The sequence below is a fragment of the Aquarana catesbeiana genome, linkage group LG08 (assembly GCF_042186555.1).
Source record: "Aquarana catesbeiana isolate 2022-GZ linkage group LG08, ASM4218655v1, whole genome shotgun sequence".
Taxonomy (NCBI): domain Eukaryota; kingdom Metazoa; phylum Chordata; class Amphibia; order Anura; family Ranidae; genus Aquarana; species Aquarana catesbeiana.
Window position 1 is genome coordinate 51,243,610 of NC_133331.1, and position 20,509 is coordinate 51,264,118.

Sequence of the window (20,509 nt, forward strand, 5' to 3'; positions counted from 1 at the left end):
CAGGAAGCTCGCCCTAAGAAATGCTGTGTAGACATTGCTGGAGTACATGTAGACAGAAAGTGGCTGCAAAGAGTCTACAGGAGATCATCAGTACTGAGATGTAACAAAAAGATAATAATTGGTGAAAATAAGAATAAAAAAATATATAAATGTTTATAATACACAGTACGCATAGAAAACTAAATGTCATCTATATGAACCTACAGCAACTGAAGGTGTTAACTTCTGCCTAGCAGCACTGGGATCGTCAGTTTGAATCCCATTTGTGGCATTACCTGCCTGGAGTTTGCATGTTCCCCCTGGGCCTGTGTGTGTCTTCCGGGTACTCCGGTTTACTCCCATACTCCAAAGACATGCTGGTAAGTTTATTTGCTCCTGTATAAATTGGCCCTAGTATGTAGCACTATGAGGGCAGGGACTGATGTGAATGTACAATACATACACTATATTGTCAAAAGTATTGGGGTGCCTGCCTTTACACACACACATGAACTTTAATCGCATCCCAGTCTTAGTCCATAGGGTTCAATATGGAGTTGGCCCACCCTTTGCAGCTATGACAGCTTTAAGTCATCTGGGAAGGCTGTCCACAAGGTCTAGGAGTGTGTCTATGGGAATGTTTGACCATTCTTCCAAAAGCATATTTGCGAGGTCAGGCACTGATTTTGGACGAGAAGGCCTGGCTCACAGTCTCCACTCTAATTCATCCCAAAGGTGTTCCATCGGTTGAGGTTCAGGACTCTGTGCAGGCCAGTCAAGTTCCTCCAACCCAAACTCGCTCATCCATGTCTTTATGGACTTTGCTTTGTGCACTGGTCCAAATCATTTGGGATGGGGGGATTATGGTGTGGGGTTGTTTTTCAGGGGTTGGGCTTGGCCCCTTAGTTCCGGTGAAGGGAACTCTTAAGGCATCAGCATACCAAGACATTTTGGACAATTTCATGCTTCCAATTTTTGTGGGAACAGTTTGGGGATGGCCCCTTCCTGTTCCAACATGACTGAGCACCAGTGCACAAAGCAAGGTCATACATTCCCATAGACACACTCCTAAACCTTGTGGACAGCCTTCCCAGAAGAGTTATATCTGTTATAGCTGCAAAGGGTGGGCCAACTCAATATTGAACCCTACAGACTAAGATGACATTAAAGTTCATGTGCGTGTGAAGGCAGGTGTCCCAATACTTTTGAAAATATACTGTATGTAAAGCGCTAAATTGATGGCACTATACTAAGTACCTGTAATAAATAAAATAAGCAAGATCACAGCTGCCACACCAGTGTTGAGCTGTTACCATTTTGTTCTATCTTGTAAAAGTGTTCTTTAGGGTTGTGAAGGTGACACAAACCCACATCCCTTGAGAAACCACATCTGCCACTAAAAAAAAAAAAATCGACCAATGTTTAGATCATTATCTTTTTTTTGGAATAACAACTGAACCTCTTGACCATGTCTGCATGTTTTATGTACTTAGTTGCAGCTGCCTGATTTGCTGTATGGAGTGTACTTATTAAAGTGTCTGCTGAGTATATCGGTGTTACATCAGCTGTATGTTTAGACGGAGTTCTGCTTTAGGAGGATTTCTGTTCTCACCACCTGTTTGAATGCCGAATCCCCTGACATGACAATGGCCATTTTGGATGACAGATTTGATGCTGATGGGCTTGCCTGCAGTGTGGATTTTAAACACAGGATGAGGGCTGACCTTACAGAAAGCCACGGGTCAGAGGTCAACGTTTCAAAGTCTTCCAGGGCCAACATGGCAAAACAGCAGGAAACAAACTAACAAACAAACACTTCCCATAACTCCGGATCAGTAATTTAAGACATCTTTAATTGCCTTTCCCAATCAGGCCAAGGGAGGGAGAATATCAGCAGTGAGAGAGCGCAGCTGGAGGAGGGAGACTGAGCCCTTGCTGCAAGGTCCAGATAAAGGTGGCGTGATTAAACGGCGTCGTAAATATTTTGCTGTATCAATCTTTCCCAAAGTGAGGCCTGACTTTTACGGTAAAAAATACAAAGAGACAGCACAGCAAAAGCGCAAGATCTGAGCCAGGGAGAAAAATGGACATCTGGAAAAAATTAATAATTTCCAACATTTTATAGCTCTGACATATTCCGCAGTGCTGTACAGAGAACACCGAGCCATTCACACCAGTCTCTGCAGCAGAGGAGCTTACACTCTAATGTCCCCACCACAGTCACACACTGTGATTTTATCATTATTATATATAGCTCTGACATATATCGCAGTGCTGTACAGAGAACAGTGCCCCATTCATATCAGTCTCTGCACCAGAGGAGCTTACATTCTAATCTGGCCACCGCAAAACACTTGCTATTATTATTATGCATTTATATATCTCTGATGTATTCTGCAGTACTGTAAAGAGAACACTTATCACACCTCCAACTAACTGAATATTTATCACTTCCATCAGCTCATTCCCCACAGTTATAGCCTTTTGTACCACTTGTCCGACACTATTAGATTGTAAGCTCTTATGAGCAGGGCCCTCCTAACCCGTTTGTATTTTATTGTATTGTAACTGTACTATCCCCCTTTATATAGAAAAAGAAGTGCACAAACTGTTGGCACCATATAAATTCTGTATAATAATAGTAATGTTAATAACACTGATCCATCCACTTCAATCTCTGCACCAAAGGAGCTTACACTTCAATGGCCCATCACAGTCACACACTTTTTTCACACATTTACAGTGCTTTGAAAAAGTATTCATACCCCTTGCAATTTTCCACATTTTGTCATGTTATGTTACAACCAAAAACGTAAATGTATTGTAACGATCTGGGGTGATTATGCTCAAGTGGTGTATGCTTTTTCAGGAACACCGGTCAGTCCAGACTATTTTTAAGGGCGTGGCAGCCCAATTTTATTTAAACGAAACAAACTTCACAGACAGTCTTCCCTCACAGGGGGCTCCACCATCATTGTATAACAGAAAAACCTTCAGCCTCCCGGGTCACTCACGCGTACTTAGTCAAACTCCCTCCTGGAACTTACTTGCTCAGCTGTGTGCTGCTTGGTCTGCCTCCTGCAGACATACACGCTCAGACTCCTAGAGACCGCCTGTCTCTTTCGTGGAGCCGCCTCCACCTGAAAGCCTTCTACACCAGGCCACCTGCATGTAGGTGGAGCTGTTCCCAAGTGTGAGCCCTGAGCTCTCTTCCTAAACCCAGCCCACAGGTGTGCAATCATCATGCCTGTCTTTGCAAAAACCAGGCTGAAGGTGCCAATACACACCGTGACCTGGGGTCACCTCTCCACAGTATTTTATGGGGATTTTAGGTGATAGACCAACACAAAGTGCCACATAATTGTAAAGTGGAAGGAAAATGATAAATGGTTTTCAACATCTTTTACAAATAAATATTTGAAAAGTGTGGTGTACATTTGTATTCAGATCCTCGGAGTCAATACTTTGTAGAACCTCCTTTCACTGCAATTACAGCTGCAAGTCTTTTTGGGGATGTCTCTACCAGCTTTGCTCATCTAGAGAGTGACATTTTTGCCCATTCTTCTTTGCAAAATAGCTCAAGCTCCGTCAGATTGGATGGAGAGCGTCTGTGAACAGCAATTTTCAAGTCTTGCCACAGATTCTAAATTGGATCTAGGTCTGGACTTGACCATTCTAACACATGAATATGCCTTTATCTAAACCATTCCATTGTAGCTCTGGCTGTATGTTTAGGGTCGTTGTCCTGCTGGAAGGTGACCCTCCACCCCAGTCTCAAGTCTTTTGCAGACTCCAAACGGTTTTCTTCTAAGATTGCCCTGTATTTGGCTCCATCCATCTTCACATCAACTCTGACCAGCTTCCCTGTCCCTGCTGAAAAAAAGCATCCCCACAACATGATGCTGCCACCACCATGTTTCACGGTGGAGATGGTGTATTCAGGGTGAAGTGCAGTGTTAGTTTTCTGCCACACACAGCATTTTTCTTTTAGACCAAAAACTTTAACTTCAGTCTTATCTGACCAGAGCACCTTCTTCCACGTTTGCTTTGTTCCCACATGGCTTCTCGCAAACTACGAACAGGACTTTTTATGGCTTTCTTTGAACAACGGCTTTCTTCTTGATACTCTTCCATAAAGGCCAGATTTGTGGAGTGCACGACTAATAGTTGTCATGTGGACAGATTCTCCCACCTGAACTGTGAATCTCTACATCTCCTCCAGAGTTACCATGGGCCTCTAACAAACCTCTGATGGCTCTGAAACCTCTGAAGGCTACACAGAACAGCTGTATTTATACTGAGATTAAATATCACACAGGTGGACTATATTTACTAATTAGGGGACTTCTAAAGGCAATTGGTTCCACTAGATTTTAGTATCAGAGTAAAGGGGGCTGAATACAAATGCACTCCACACTTTTCACATATTTAGTCTTGAAAATATAGAATTTTGAAAACCATTTATCATTTTCCTTCCACTTCACAATTATGTGCCACTTTGCGTTGGTTTATCACATAAAATCCAATAAAATACATGTACATTTTTGGTTGTAACATGACAAAATGTGGTACATTTCAGGGGGTTATTATATATTTATACAGCTGATACATGTTGTACAGAGAACACGGAAACCAGTCATTTCAGTTTCTGCACCAGAGGAGCTTACACTTTAATGCTTACCACAGTCACACCATTATTATTTTTATTATCCATTTTTATAGCTCTGACATATTCCGCAGTGCGGTACAGAGAACACTGATCCATCTACTTCAGTCACTGCATAAAACAAAGGCATAAAATATTGAAATAGAAGTTGCTGGTTCATTTTACTTTTCTGGAAATGAATCTAATTGCTCAGAACAGTTTTATAAATCGGCTGTAAATCTGATGAAATAGCAGATTAAAAACTAAAAAATAAAAATTAGAACGTTCACAAACAGCTCGCTATGTGCACATATTATGCTGTATATATTGAAATCCAGCAAGCGCGCTTTCCTTTACCAGGTTAGTGTTGGCTCATAATGGCACCATTGATGATTTTAGCTCCTCATTAGTGACTATAACACCTCGCTAAATAACAACCCAGACGTAAGACGGGATCGGAACTCTGCGCCGTTTGCAAGTGATGGCCATTGTAATTCTCTATTCTATAGGAATACAGAGGAAAGTCTATTGAGCTCTCAGTCACTCAGCTAATCAGCAGGAAGCAATGGCGGTTACACACAGACACACAACGCGCTCGCATCTCCAGCCTGAGAGCCCATAAAAGGACCCTTGATGTTGTCTCGCTGGGCAATAAAATGCTCAGAAACCGAGGAGCGAATGAAATAAATTTGCCACTTCTTTATTATGAAGAGCGTTAAACACACACCTGCTTAGGAGGCGTTAACACGCTCCTAAATAAAACGTTAATAGTCGCATTCCCACAAAACGAAGAGGATGACACTTTTACGCTGATGGGTTTTAGTGTGTGAGCCGAGCTAAGCACTAATTAGTTTCATCCCCTTCAAAGACACAAATCCAATTGCAGCGAAAAAATAATATTTGTCTGGATTATAATGCTTTATAAATCCAATTCATCCTGATATTTCCGCTTATTTCACCTCCTGCCTAGAACTAAATTATTATTATGATACAGGATTTGTATAGCGCCAACAGTTTAGGCAGAGCTTTAAAATGTAGTGGGGGGACAGTACAATTACAAGACAGTTCAATACAGAAGGAATAGGAGGGCCCTGCTCATGGAGCTTACAATCTAAAGGGGGGTAGGGTGGTACAAAAGGTAATATCTGCGGGGGATGATCTGATGGAGGTGGCTCAGGTACAGTTCTTAGGTGGAGGTGGGGTGGGATTCCCTGAATAAGTGAGTTTTCAGGGATCGCCTAAATTCAGACAGGGTAGGGGCTGACTGGTCATACTGGGGTAGGGAGTCCCAGAGGATGGGAGAGGCTCTGAATAAGTCCTGGAGGCAAGCATGGGAGGATGTAACAAAGGAGCCGGAGAGCAGGAGGTCTTGGGAGGAGCGAAGAGGACAACTTGGGCGATATCTGCAGATGAGGTTGGTAAGATGTAGCTGGGGCAATGTTGTAGGAGGCCTGGTATGTTGTGGTTAGTATTTAGAATTTTATACTGGTTGGTAAAGGAAGCCAATGAAGGGATTGGCAGAGAGGAGCAACAGTCACGGATCTGTTAGTAAGGTAAGCCTAGTAAGTAAGCCTAGCAGCGTTCATAATAGACTGAAGGAGGGATATTGAAATTACAACAAATTACAACATTAACATCTTCTGGGGGTGACAGAGAACTGAGCAGGGCTTACTCAACCCATACCAATGACCTGACACCCACTTTGTACCACAGCCTTGTCCAACTTCCAGATACAAAAATCCTCTGGTACTGCTACATTGTTACAATGCACCCTGTTACATAATGAGGGTTTTACCATTACTGTAGACCAGCCATTCTCAACCAGGGTTCCTCCAGAGGTTGCTAGGGGTTCCTTGAGCTGTGGCTGATGAACCACCTATTTGATGATGCCTACAGAGTTCAAGGTTCAGCACCACTTAGCAAAGCCAGCAGCATGACACCAAATATCTCTTTAGCGGCTTTAAGGGTGGCATTCTAAACACCACTTTAAGGGGGACATTCTTCCTATTGACCACTAATATGAGGAGCATTGTTCCTATTGAGCCCTGATGATTTGGTTTTAGTAAGGGTTCCTCGAGACATGAAAATTATTTTTGGGGTTCCTCTAGGGTTAAAAGGTTGAGAAAGTTTGCTGTAGACTGTTAATGACTGCTGACATGTTGCAAGTGTCTGCCAGGAGAATGCTGCAAAGCGAAAGCTGCCACATTACAGGAGACTGCTGCAAGCTTACAAGAGACAGCTAGAGGCCATAGCTAGGTTATAGGATACCTACTAACAAGTTTTAAGGGGCATGTCTGAATTGCAGCAATGCCATGAAATACTCAAATAACAAGGAACTGCTAGAGACTGTTGGGCTGTAACAGAAGGCTGCTACTGGCTGTTCTCTTGTACTAGCTGATGCCAAGTTACCAGTTTTTAATTTATTGGGGGGGTCTCAACTGTGACCTCTGACATCACCAAAGGGCCACGCATAATGTTCAGTACATTATATGCTACAGAAGACTGCCTGTGGGCATGCCACAAGAGATGATCAGAGACTGCTGATATGCTACAGGTATGGCTATAGACTGGAGCCATGCTGCAGGTCACAAAGACTGGGAACATGTTGCAGGAGACTGATAGAGCCCAGGGGCCACACAAGTACCAAAAGGGCCACAGGTTGGGCATCAGAGTGCTAGAGATCGATGTCAATGTGAAGGAGGCGGATTGAGACCGTTCCCAAGTTATTGGAATAAATTACAGACTAACTATTACTAGAGATATTTATTGATTGCTAATGTTAAAATGACACTGCTAGAGACTGATGTCAGGTTAAAAGAGTAAATTACCTCTTTGCTACGTTATAAGAGATTGGTAAATGCTGTCACCGACAACTCCTGGTCACAGCAATGATCGTGAGTTGTTAGGATGAGCTGTTGATCATGTGATCACTCCGACAGTGATCACATGATCGGGAAGCTCATGTAACGCCCCTGGCATTGCAATCTTTTAAAGGGCCAGAAGGAAAGGGTTAAATATGTTAGCTAGCGTTGGTTTCAATTAATTTTTTACATACTTAAAGTGGTTATAAAGCCTAAACATTTATTTCTTGAATGCACTCCTTTCTAATGTTTAGGTAAGTAGCATTCCCCCTCACACTCACATGAGCCCTCTCCCCTCACTTCCTGGCCTGAGGCAGTGGGAGCCATTGCTGCAAATAAAACCAGTGGCAAGGGAGCAGGGGATGGGTCGATCCCCCCTGTGTGTGTCTAGACTCAGGCAAGGTGGCTCAGGAACGAGCCTGCATGAGTCCCCCGATAGGAAACGGCTTCCTTTGGGGGCACTTGTCGGGGAGGAGGAGGAATAAGTGTTAGTGGGGTACCTGACAACAGCAAGTAAGTATAACCTTTTTTTTTTTTTTTTGCATGGTGACAACGCTGCTGTGTGATTAGCCTGCAGAATAGACAGTGTTGTCACCTACAGTATGTTAGAGAAGTGGCTCAAAAAAACAAAATGCTGTTAATGTTAGTGATAGACTGCATTATACACTAATGTGTCATATAATAACATTTATTTTGAGTTCCACTGGAATCCATGGACCATAGGGTGAGTACATGGATTGAAAACTGGCTACAAGGGCGTGTTCAGAGGGTGGTGATAAATAGGGAATACTCGGAATGGTCAGGGGTGGGTAGTGGGGTCCCCCAGGGTTCTATGCTGGAACCAATCCTATTTAATTTATTCATAAATGACCTGGAGGATGGGATAAAACAGTTCAATCTCTGTATTTGCAGACAATACTAAGCTAAGCAGGGCAATAACTTCTCCGCAGGATGTGGAAACTTTGTAAGAAGATCTGAACAAATTAATGCGGCGGGCAACTACATGGAGAATGAGGTTCAATGTAGAAAAATGTAAAATAATGCATTTGGGTGGCAAAAATCTGAATGCAATCTATACACTGGGGGGAGAACCTCTGGGGGAATCTAGGATGGAAAAGGACCTGGGGGTGCTAGTAGATGATAGGCTCAGCAATGGCATGCAATGCCAAGCTGCTGCTAACAAAGCAAACAGAATATTGGCATGCATTAAAAAGGGATTAATTCCAGAGATAAAACGATAATTCTCCCGCTCAACAAGATTCTGGTCCGGCGGCACCTGGAGTATGCTGTCCAGTTCTGGGCTCCAGTCCTCAGGAAGGATGTACTGGAAATGGAGAGAGTCCTGAGAAGGGCAACAAAGCTAATAAAGGGTCTGGAGGATCTTAGTTATGAGGAAAGGTTGCGAGCACTGAACTTATTCTCTCTGGAGAAGAGACACTTGAGAGGGGATATGATTTCAATTTACAAATACCGTACTGGTGACCCCACAATAAGGATAAAACCTTTCCGCGGAAGGGCATTTAATAAGACACGTGGCCATTCACTAAAATTAGAAGAAAAGCGGTTTAACCTTAAACTGCATAGAGGGTTCTTTACTGTAAGAGCGGTAAGGATGTGGAATTCTCTTCCACAGGCAGTGGTTTCAGCAGGGGGCATCGATAATTTCAAAAGCTATTAGATAAGCACCTGAACCACCACAACATACAGGGATATACAATGTAATACTGACATAAAATCACACACATAGCTTGGACTTGTGTGTTTATTTTCAACCTTGCCTACTATGTAACTATGTCATTTTATTGTGCTGGGGGCACAAAATTATGGGTGGGTGTCAGTCTGGAGGAGTGGGTGTTCCTAAGCAGGCTACAACATGTACATGTGAGCGCTACATTCAACCAATATAAAACAGTTGGAGCCCCCCAAAAAATACATATATTGCTCTAATACAAAGAAAATGAATGACTGAAGGGTGGTTACATAACTTAATAAAGAGAATATAAATAAAAATAAAATTATAAATTTATGCTAATCAGCATGAGTCTAAAATGCTAAAGTCCAAAATGAAACTAAAACTGAATTAGTCCATAGAAAACAACTGTAGAAGGCAGCCCTGTAGATTAGGATGAAGCAATCCTCTGGGTACTGAAGGAGAAAAACAACAATGGCGCCACTCTAAGTGTAGTATTAAAAACAAATTTAATGTATCTTTAAAATCAAGTACTCACAAGGGTACAAGTAAACGGTGGTATAGAGTCACATCGTGCGGTGGCGTTCTATTCTTCTGACAGGATGCGCTGCTGTTTACTTGCTGTGTCCTGTCGCTGGAACGCGCTGTGTACAATCCGGGGAGCGGGGTCACTTCCGGGTCTGTGCTGGGATAGGGGACGCGTTTGCGGAGCTACGCTCCTTCCTCAGGCCTCTAGAGCTCCCTGGATTGTACACAGCGCGTTCCAGCGACAGGACACAGCAAGTAAACAGCAGCGCATCCTGTCAGAAGAATAGAACGCCACCGCACGATGTGACTCTAAACCTCATCTGGGACACCTGGCATGATTATCTCACTCTTTGCACGCCCGTTTACTTGTACCCTTGTGAGTACTTGATTTTAAAGATACATTAAATTTGTTTTTAATACTACACTTAGAGTGGCGCCATTGTTGTTTTTCTCCTTCAGTTCCTAAGCAGGCTGTATTTGCATTCACATGTGATGCCGAGCCTCCATGTTTGAAAGAACTGAAAGCCAATGAATGAAAGGAGTAGGCCAGGGAAAGTCAGGCTGAGGAGGAAAGGGCTAGACAACACAGGACATCCTCCAGCCAGAAAATGAGGCGGGCTCTATCTGACTTGCTGCAGCTTCTAATGCATATGCTGAGAAGCTCACAGTGTGCAGTGAAATTAGAGTAAGTCATTTCAGTACAAGAGAGGAGCCACAAACTGTGCAAGACTAAAGGGAAAGCCGGAGTTCAGCTTTAACACTGTAATGGATTTCTTAGAGAGAATATCATACACACATTAGAGAAGTAAAACTGAATATTGGACATTATTATGGCTGTGTAAAATTATACATTGGAGAGGCTCCATGTCCAGAAAATACTCCCAGAAAAGTTTTGTTCGATTAAAAAAACACCTTGCGCATCTCACCTCAGATCGAGCTAATGATGGCGGCTTGTAATTACGAAGCCAATTTGCATTTTGAAGCCTTTGCAGAATACAATGCGTGGCCTCCCAACAGCTGCCTTATAATGGGCTCCGGTTATAATCCCGAAGATTTTTGCCGTCTAATATTAAGTGTCCTATTTTTAGCTGAGCACTAACAATGACGTAATGTGACTCCAGAGAGGCTTCGCATTTTTTTTCCTCTCGAAGAAAATGAGCTCATGGAGAACATTTGGCATTCGGAGGCTCATTAAAATGTTCAAATCGGTACAAAAATGCAAGCTGGACTGCGCCATTTTCCACTGATCATACTGGCTGCTTCTTGACTCTTATCGCATTTGGTAACAATTAAAGAAACTTTTCACAGAAACTGATGGAATAAAAATGATTACAATGTAGCTGGTTATTAGCACCTATTACCAGTATTAATATTGTTAAGAGCTGCACTTGCACTGAATGTTGCAGTTCATTTAAACATAAAATCGCAGCTCAACATAGCCGATCCTAGTGTGGATGTATACAGTACATGTGAAAACCACAGTCAATGCTGCTCTTCGGGCCACGCCCCCTGACATGTTTCGCCCCACCCCCGGGGGTTTACTCATAGGGGTCGCTATGGTTTTATGATTAAAAGGTCATTACTCACGGATGAGTTTTCCTTACACTAGTAATCCCTACTAACCTTAAAGTGGTTGTATAGGTTGTTTTTTTTAACCACTTCAATACCAGGCACTCCTGCCCAGGCCAATTTTCAGCTTTCAGCGCTGTCGCAATTTGAATGACAATTGAGCGGTCATACAACACTGTACTCAAACAATTTTTTTATCATTTTGTTCCCACGAATAGAGCTTTCTTTTGGTGGTATTTGATCACCTCTGCGGTTTTTATTTTTTGTGCAACAAATAAAAAAAGGCCGAAATTTAAAAAAAAAAAAAGTTTTTCTTTGTTTCTGTTAAAAATTTTTGTAAATAAGTACGTTTTCTTCTTCAATGACGGGCACTGATATGGCTGCACTGACTGGCACTGATAGGGCGGCACTGATGAGGTGGCACTGATAGGCGGCACTGATGGGCACTCATAGGTGGCACCGCTGGGCACTCATAGGCGGCACTGATGGGCACTTGTAGGTGGCATTGATGGGTACTTATGGGTGGCACTGATAGGTAGTACCGATAGGCACTGATAGGTGGGCACTTATGGGCACTGACAGGTGGCACCGATGGACACTGACGGGTGGCACTGATGCCCCTAAGGGTGGCATTGCTGGGCATCACTGCAATATAATGGTGCCAATCAGTGTCCATTTGTGGGCACCGATTGGGCACATGTGGATGGCCATGGGGTACATACCCATACCTTCCTTGGTGGTCCTAGTGGCGATCCCTGGTGGTCCAGTGTGGTCATCTGAGGAGGGACTGCGCTGATAAACAATCAGCGCAGACCCCCCCTGTCAGGAGAGCCGCCGATCGGCTCTCCTCTACTCGCATCTGTCAGACGTGAGTGAGGAAAAGCCAATCAGCGGCTCTTCCTATTGACATCGTGATAAGCCGTGATTGGACACGGCTGATCACGAGGTAAAGAGCCTCCGCCGGAGGCTCTTTACCAAGATGAGTGTAGCGGTGTGTCAGATTGTCAGCCCAGTCAGGATAACTGAACCACCGCCCGGCCGTCATCTGCTATGGGCCGGGCAGGAAGTGGTTAAATAACAAACATGTTATACTTACCTCCACTGTGTAGTTCATTTTGCACAGAGTGGCCCCGATCCTGCTGTTCTGGGGTCCCACGGCGGATGTCTCAGCTCCTCCCCGCTAAAGCTAATCCCCTCTGGGAAGCTCTTTCCCGAGGGGGTTAGCTTGCGGGCACGCTCCCGTGTCATACACTTGACATCCATAGACGCCAAGTGTATGACTTGGTCCCGCCCAGGGCCCCCCCCCCCCCGGTGGTCGCGTCATTGGATGTGATTGACAGCAGCGCGAGCCAATGGCTCCGCTGCTATCAATTTATCCAATCAACGGCCAGACTCAGTGGAAAAGAGGACGCCGAGGGATGCGCACAGCAGGTGAATGGGCTCAGGTAAGTGAAACGGGGGGGCTGGGGGGCCCATGACAGCGAGGTGTTTTTTCACCTTAATGCATAGGATGCATTAAGGCGAAAAAACACGAACCTTTACAACCCCTTTAATGCCAATGGGGATCCACACCTCAAGTACTGGAGGATGCAGATCAGCACAGATAGAGCCAAACCTTGTCTTCTTATTCATTCTGGTCCTAACTTGGAATTGCAGCACCATAGTCCCATGACTATCCTGCAGGAGGAGAAAAAGCCTGAACCATCACAGATGCCAACCCTGAAAATTAATTGGCAGAAACCCCCCTATATAGCCAATAGTCTGTGGACTCCTGACCATCACACCTATATGAGCTTCTTGGACATCCCATTCCAAAACCATGGTTGTTAATATGGAGTTGCCCCCCCCCCTGCAGCTATAACAGCCTCCACTCTTCTGCAAAGTGTTCTCAAAAGATTTCGGAGTGTGTCTCTGGGAATTTGTTCCCACTTTTAGGATCAGGTACTGTGTCATGAGAAGATTTGGTTCGCCATCTGTGTTCCAATTCATTCAAATGGTGGTCAGTAGGGTTGAGCTCAGAGCTGTGTACAGGCAACTAGAGTTTCTCCACATCAAACTGATGAAACCATGTCTTTATGAAGCTGGCTTTGTACACAGGGGCACAGTCATGCTTGAACAGAAAAGGATCTTCCCTGAACTGTTACCATAATGTTGGAAGAGTTGCCTAGATTGACCCCTCCAAAGTTAAAGTAGTTCTAAAGGTATCAGATTTGTTTACCTTCATACATTCTCTGCATTAATGTTCAAAACCTTATAAGTGCAGCTCCCACTTATACTTACCTGAGCCCAATCTAGATCCAGAATTGTACCCGAGAGCAGTGGCTCTCACTCTCCGCACTGGAGATTGGGGCAGCAGTGTGAGCCATTGGATCCTGCTGCTGTCAATCACATCCAGTGAGGAGAGAGCAGTAGTGCTGTGTGTGTCAATGGAGAACAGTGTAGCTATCCTCTGTAGCTGGGGACATCATCAAAAACGCTGAAAAAAAAAGGAAAAAGAGCAAAGCCCCTTCCTTTCAATCAACAGAAATATTGCCAGCCTCCCATGCATGCTCCTGCAGTTGGCCATTGGGCCACCTATATGACAGACAGCCCAATGGAAAACTGAAGGCGTACACAGTACTGAAAATGGTGTCTGTTAATTACACAGCATTTTCAGATGGTGATCAGCATAGGCAGAGCCCATATTTCTCTAATTACTAGTTTCCTTTAATAAATAATCCCATGCCTTTGTTCCCCTGATCTGCACTGATAATTATATACAGTATATTTGGCACATGCAGACAGCCTCTCAGTACAGGGCCGTAGATAACTTTTTTTCCCTGGGGGGGGGGGGTTCTGGTCTTTCAAACTTAAAGGCATCATTTACACTTTAATGTTGGGTGCAGTACAGTAAAAACATGTGACAGCAGAGTGGGGCCATGAGACTTTGCAATGCAGCGCAGCAAAAATTTTCCCAATTCAACTGAATATAACACAATGTACGCAGTTGTGGTGCGGTAGTGTACTCATTAGTACAGCGAGCTCCTCCTAAGCTCCCTAGTTTTTTTTTTTGTTCAGCTCGCTGGGTTGAACTAAAAAAAAAAACTTACCGTGTGAACCAGGCTTTAGATCTCATTCATATGTTCTAAATGGCCATGGAATGGCAAATATACCATGAATACCTACAGCCAGGATCCCAGATGTTCCATTTTTTGGCAGCTGCTCAGCCTGTTCACCTAAGTGATGGGCTGAAAAGAGCCACTGCAGTTAACATGTATCTGCACATCCAGTGGTCCCCATGTTTAAGCTCCGGGGAACAAAGCAAAACACGTTGGGGTGTGGCCTGGTGGGAACCCGGGCTGAGGTCTCTCCCATCACTACTACATTACCATAGGACACCGTGGATGTGTGGCACCAGGGATTTTTTTTCTCTCTTCCGTTCAGTGACTACAGGAGCTGGGATGAGCTCCATCCCTTGCCGGCATTCCTGCAGCACATTCGGTATCATCTATATTACGCCCAACATCAATTGAGCCTGAGCGACACACTAACAAACCGTGGGTCACAGTGGTTACCTGCTGTTATTATTATTATTATTATTATTTAAGGCACTTATATATCGCTGTCATTTTAAGCAGTGCTTTACATAAACAATGTACATTCACATCACTGTTAGGGACAAATTTCTGACCCTGGATGCAGAGCGATTTTATCCAAGGGCAAAAATGTATCCCTACCTGCAGGTAACCACTGGATGTGCAGATACAGGCGGATACATGTTTACAGCAGACAGCCTTGGCTCTTTTCAAGTATTTGCAGTATACTTGCATTATATGGTTTTGGCAAATCTAAAGGAAAATTGTATAATGTATGGCCAGCCTGAAAATGTTGGCTTGTCCTTTTGATGTTTTATGATAAAGTAACTCAATCTTTAGTCTAGCGCTCCTATTTTGCTGCAAATCTTTGATTGTGTAAATGCTATGGGGCCCACAGCTGTCTGGCTGCACAGTGATACATGCAGGTAGCAACATTAGTGGGATAAAAAAAAAAAAATCATATAAAGACAATGTAGCTTTAGTTATAGAACCTTCATATGGGTGCCGTGAAAGCAGTTAGTATTCTATATCACCTGGAGCATTGTCTTTGGGATGGAGTTTGAAGAAGTGGTGGAGCAAGGCATTGTACATAGTAAAGAAACCTGGCCAGACCCAAACAATTTGGCAGAGACTCCATGGAAAGCTACAGGGGGGTAGGAATGGAGAAAGGGCAATTGCAGGGGAGCACGAGGAAGCTCCTTCTCCCATTTCACCAGCCCGGACTCAAACATCACTGATCAGAGCCAACAATTTTATTAAAATATTCATGGGCACCTTAAGTCCCAGACGTGGTTTTATTGGAATGGTTCTGTGGCTAAATCCATTACCAACAAAGATGGCCTAGACCAGCCTGGTCCAGGCACGACTCCAGGACCATCTGGCAAAGGTGAGGAGGACGACTTAAAGGATGACAATGACAACTGTTACAAAAAGTTTTGCAATACGTCGGAACACCTCTCTGCAATGGGCTCACCCTTTTCCACACAATGAAGGGAAGGAAGGATGTAGTCTTCCTAGGCGCTCTGTAACACCATCTGTGCCCCCTCCCCTTGGAGCAGGTTGCTCAGCACTGAAGCTTGCACAGAAGATGGCTTTTTTTGAGTGCCAGCACAACCAGCACTTCCCTGTTGCAAGCACCAGAAAGAGGAAGGTAGAGAAAAGGGGGGGGGGGGGTCATTTTTCCATTCCTCTGCTTTCCTCATATCGGTGCTTAACTTGGGCAGCTGCAGGGAGCCAGAGACTGACGCTCAAGGCATCGTACATAGAGCAAGGCATCGTACATAGTAAAGAAACCTGACCACAATGGAAATGGAAATGAAGAAAGGGCAATTGCAGGGAAGCATAAGGAAGCCCCTTCTCCCATTTCACCAGCCCAGACTAAAACATCAAAGCATCCATCTTCCGTGGTAGATGTGGTGCCGGGCGAGCTGCGCCAAGGGGGGAGGGGGCACCCTGTCTGACATCACAGCTAGTGTTACATGGCACCTATGCTGGAAAATGTACTACATACAGTATACTTTGTCCCATTAGGAATTCAACAACATAAAAAAAAAAAATAAATAGAATCTTTAACAATTTGCCAAGGGGCAAGGTGTTCTCACTATCCAGCGTTCTCAGGAAAACAACCTCCTTTTGAGGAGGAAGGGGAAGGGCACCTCCACCATTCTACAGAGTGAATAAGTAAATCAGATTTTTCTTTTATTTGTGAGATTTGCTGTAATTCTGTGCAGATAAATGATGGTAATTTTAATTTCTTGCAGCAAGGCCCTCCTGCATAGGATTCGTGACCTACGCAAATGAGAGCTGTTACAAGGGGCCCTCCCGGGGTTCACGTAGCCACAGGGTTCTCCAGGGTCCTTTGTGCGTGAACGCAGCACAGAATTTCTAGGTTCTCCAATGTGTGATGATCGTCCGCATAATGTGACCTTCTGAAAAGTCAGCCGTTAGTCATATTATGGGCTGAACTACTAATTGCTGTAATGTTACCTCCCAATCAAATCTCCGATGCGGATGGCCAAGGGGGGTGTTATTCCATCCTGACCAAAGTTAAATAGACTCGTTGTGGCGTTTTCGTATTTTTTTGTTCTCTCTCTCCTCCCACGCATTTCACGCTGTGGCATTCTTAAGCCAGAAAAATTGTTAAAAGTCATTTCATCATATTAATTATACATCCCTTCGCACTCGGGGACAGACGGGGGCTCATTAATAGCATTCTCACTCGCCATGCGCCACTCTCTCTCCTCCACTACGTGTGAGAGTCGCAGTAACACAGCCGGGGAAAAAGGAGCCAATCTCTCCCGCCTTCCCGGCACTTCCAGTTTCACAAGACATTTGTTTCGTCAGCAGTCATAATATTGTAACAAGATATTTGCAGGCGGCGAGAGGAAAATCACACACGAGCGCTCCGAGATTAAATTATAAGAGCAATGTAAGCAGAATGACATAATAAATGTATTAAAATGTGTTTCGCTGGCATGCTGCGCCTGGGCGCTCGGAATCCAGGGCTGTGTTCACTAAAGAATGCTACATGGGAGCCCCCCGTTTTCTGGTAATGTCAGAGTGGCACTCCTTGATCATCCATCTAAAGGGGATGTAAACCTTAACTGGGGGAGATTTACCAAACCTGGTGCACACAGAATCTGGTACAGCAATGCATAATAACCAATCAGCTTCCATGCTTTATTGTGAAAGCTTTATTGAACAAACTGAAGTTAGAAGCTGATTGGTTACTATGCACGGCTGCACCAGTTTTAGTAAATCTCCCCCTGTGTATCATGAACAATTGCCATTTTTTTTGTCTCCCTACTGTAGGAAGCATAGAAACAAAAGACCTTCATGGCAGGACCATAAAAGTTAAGCCAGCCATAGACAGCGATTTTCTTTCCTGTAACCACAGTCAGTGTTGATGGGAGTCCCTCCCACTGAGCCATTGTGTGCTCCTGGTGGGGGAAGCCATCCCCGCTGGAAAAACAGTGATTAATGCTAATGGTTATAATAGCCGATAGCAATAATCACATATAAAATTCGACAGTCTGGTTGTACCTAAGTTGATCAATCGATCAACTTGGGTATATTCAGCCTGCCCATACATGGTTTAAATCTTGGTTGGTCCCAGCTGAACCAGCCGAGATTCGAACTATGGCCAGCTTTATTTTGATGTAAGATTAAAACAACTTTTTGAATGACAGTATTATATTAAAAAAGACAACTACACTTTAGTAAAGTTGACCTTTAAATGTTCTAACAAAAGGATCTACCAAAATACTTATCTTCAGCCCTCTACCTCGACTTCTTCATGGTTTGGTCCTCCCTGATGCTACACAGCCTTTGCAACCTTAGCCGTGTCCAGTTCTTACCGAGCTTGTGCCCTGCTCAGCCCACTTATTTCTATGGCTGGTCCTTACTTTTGACAGCCCCCAGACATGCAGAAGAGTAGACTTCCAGCCAGAGGCTGAGATGTACACGGTAGCTACTGGACACAGCTGGGATGTTTTTGACAGACCACAGGAGCAGGACTGATGGTAAGAATTTTGGTAGGTTACTGTCACTTAGGGTGAAGTGAGGGAAACATTTAGCCTTTTCACCGCCATGGACTAAGGTTTATGGCAGACTAGGACTGCAACCAGCGGCCCAGGTCAGTAAGCTTTACATCTTTGGTATTCCCCCATCTGTTAAAAGCTCACGATCATTTCAGTGACCAAGAACGTCTAGTCGAATTGTCCCCTGACTTTGCTGATTAAATTAATAGCTATGAGTAGTGGCTTACAAGTTGCTTACCTTAGCTATTCATTCAAATGTGAACCATCCGCTGACACCACTGCTGCCAATATTCTGCCGCCCCTGACTGTGCCATGCCTGTCGCTCATCCTCCTCCACTTTCTAACCCCAATTTTCTCCACAATGTCCCCTGTGACTACCCTCTCATTAGATAGCACAGATCAAAGGCAGAATCAAAGGAGCCAATCAGAGTGGCTCTGTTCCTTGTGATAGCTGTGAATCAATCACAGTCATCTCAGGTTTGGATACAGCAGCTAACCCTCCTCTCCCAGGCTCTGTCTGTTTGAAATGAAGGATAGCCACTGATCTCTCCCCACTACACATCCGGCCACAGGCAGCAAAGTGCCAGCACTACAGTCAATGCCCACAGCACCCACCTGCAGACACAGAGGGAAAGTGATACCCAATGGCAGAAACAAAGGCAGAGCCCTGTAGCCATGAATGCCTTCCCCACCCTTTAATAGTCATGCACCCCCTGTACTCTGTGGCAGCAGCCAACCCTGTAGACAGTCCACCCTCAGTGGCCAAAAACAGGTATACAGACAGAGTTTGCAGAGCCTGCTCAACATCCCTACACTAGCATGTTTCCTCATTCTGCAAAAAAATTGTGACAAGAAATTAGATCTCCAAAAAAAAAAAACTCACCATGCCTCCCACCACATTTTGAGGGTCTTTGTACTGTTTTAGCATTTTAGGGCCTAAAGAAATGCAATGGGCATTCAGAACATTTTTTTTCAAACTTTTTTAGCCTTTAGGCTGGGGTTTGCAGTCTGGGGTCCAGTGCATTTCTGTTCACCAGTTCAGGTGCGATTCATAGCCGATTTTTTTGCCTGAATTTGCACCTGAACCAGACCCCAAAAAGCACAGGACGCTTTTTGAAACCACACCGCGGCTGCCCGGACATGTGTAAACCGGCCCCATTGAGAGCCTATCACATTCACATGTCATGCGAATTGAATGCGGTTTAAAACGCATCTAATTGCCATATATGTGAACCCGGCCTTAAGAACCACCAAGAGAAAGGTATGTTTAAAAAAAAAGGATATAAAATTCATTTGGGTACAGTGTTTCATGGCCAAATAATTGTCAAATTAGCAAGGTACTGAAAAATGGCCTGGAGAGAAAGAGGGTACTAGAGGATGGTATTGAAGTGGTTAAGAAAACTGTATACAGTGAGGCCAGATGACAAACAATACAAATAGAAAAAACGCAAGTCATAAATTCCCCTCACTACCTCCCAGACACCCCAAGTTTAGCCCCGGCACAGTACTCACAGCTGGCAGTGGTCTCCTTTAATCCCCTTGGTGGTGCAGTGGCATTTTCCAGTTTGCATTTCACAGATACTGGCATGTCCGTTACACTCGCAGGCTGTGGAGGAGAAGACAGGCATAAGACACAGAGCACACACACTTTCCAAATACAGAGCTCATGTTATGACAAAGATTTATAAAAAGATGGGAAACCTGGAGCCCACTAGACACCTAGAGTACTACAGACACTCCGAGACTTGTAACGGTTTTCATTTTGCAGCAACAGTTGATGATGAATACCTGAATATCCAACTTTGACAACCAAACCAAAATGTATTGTTATACAAAGAAAATGTCCGGCAGTCTATCCTCTCACCATGAACCTATAGCCTGAGTGGGATGATCAGGGCCGACTTTAATATTGATTGGACCCTGGGCAAAACTTTTCTTGGGCCCCCCCCCATGCAGTTTTGCTCTGCACCTGCTCTGAGACATACAATAAATTGCAGCTAGACTCAAAATCAGTTTACTGAATCAGATCAGGCAGCTATTGCGATTGGTTGCCAGAGGTTACAGTGTATCATTACCGCTCACTGACTGGTTGCTAGAGGTTACAGCACACATTACAGTTCACT

General features: G+C 44.3%; 1 protein-coding gene across 1 annotated transcript in view; it reads right to left on the bottom strand.

Moving 5' to 3' along the window:
* ATRNL1 (attractin like 1) overlaps window positions 1-20,509 on the bottom strand; it is a 968,544-nt gene that overhangs the window by 489,541 nt on the left and 458,494 nt on the right. The window contains exon 20 of the mRNA XM_073595827.1: window positions 19,899-19,992. Coding sequence (XP_073451928.1) covers window positions 19,899-19,992 — 94 coding nt within the window. The remainder of the gene's footprint in view (window positions 1-19,898; window positions 19,993-20,509) is intronic.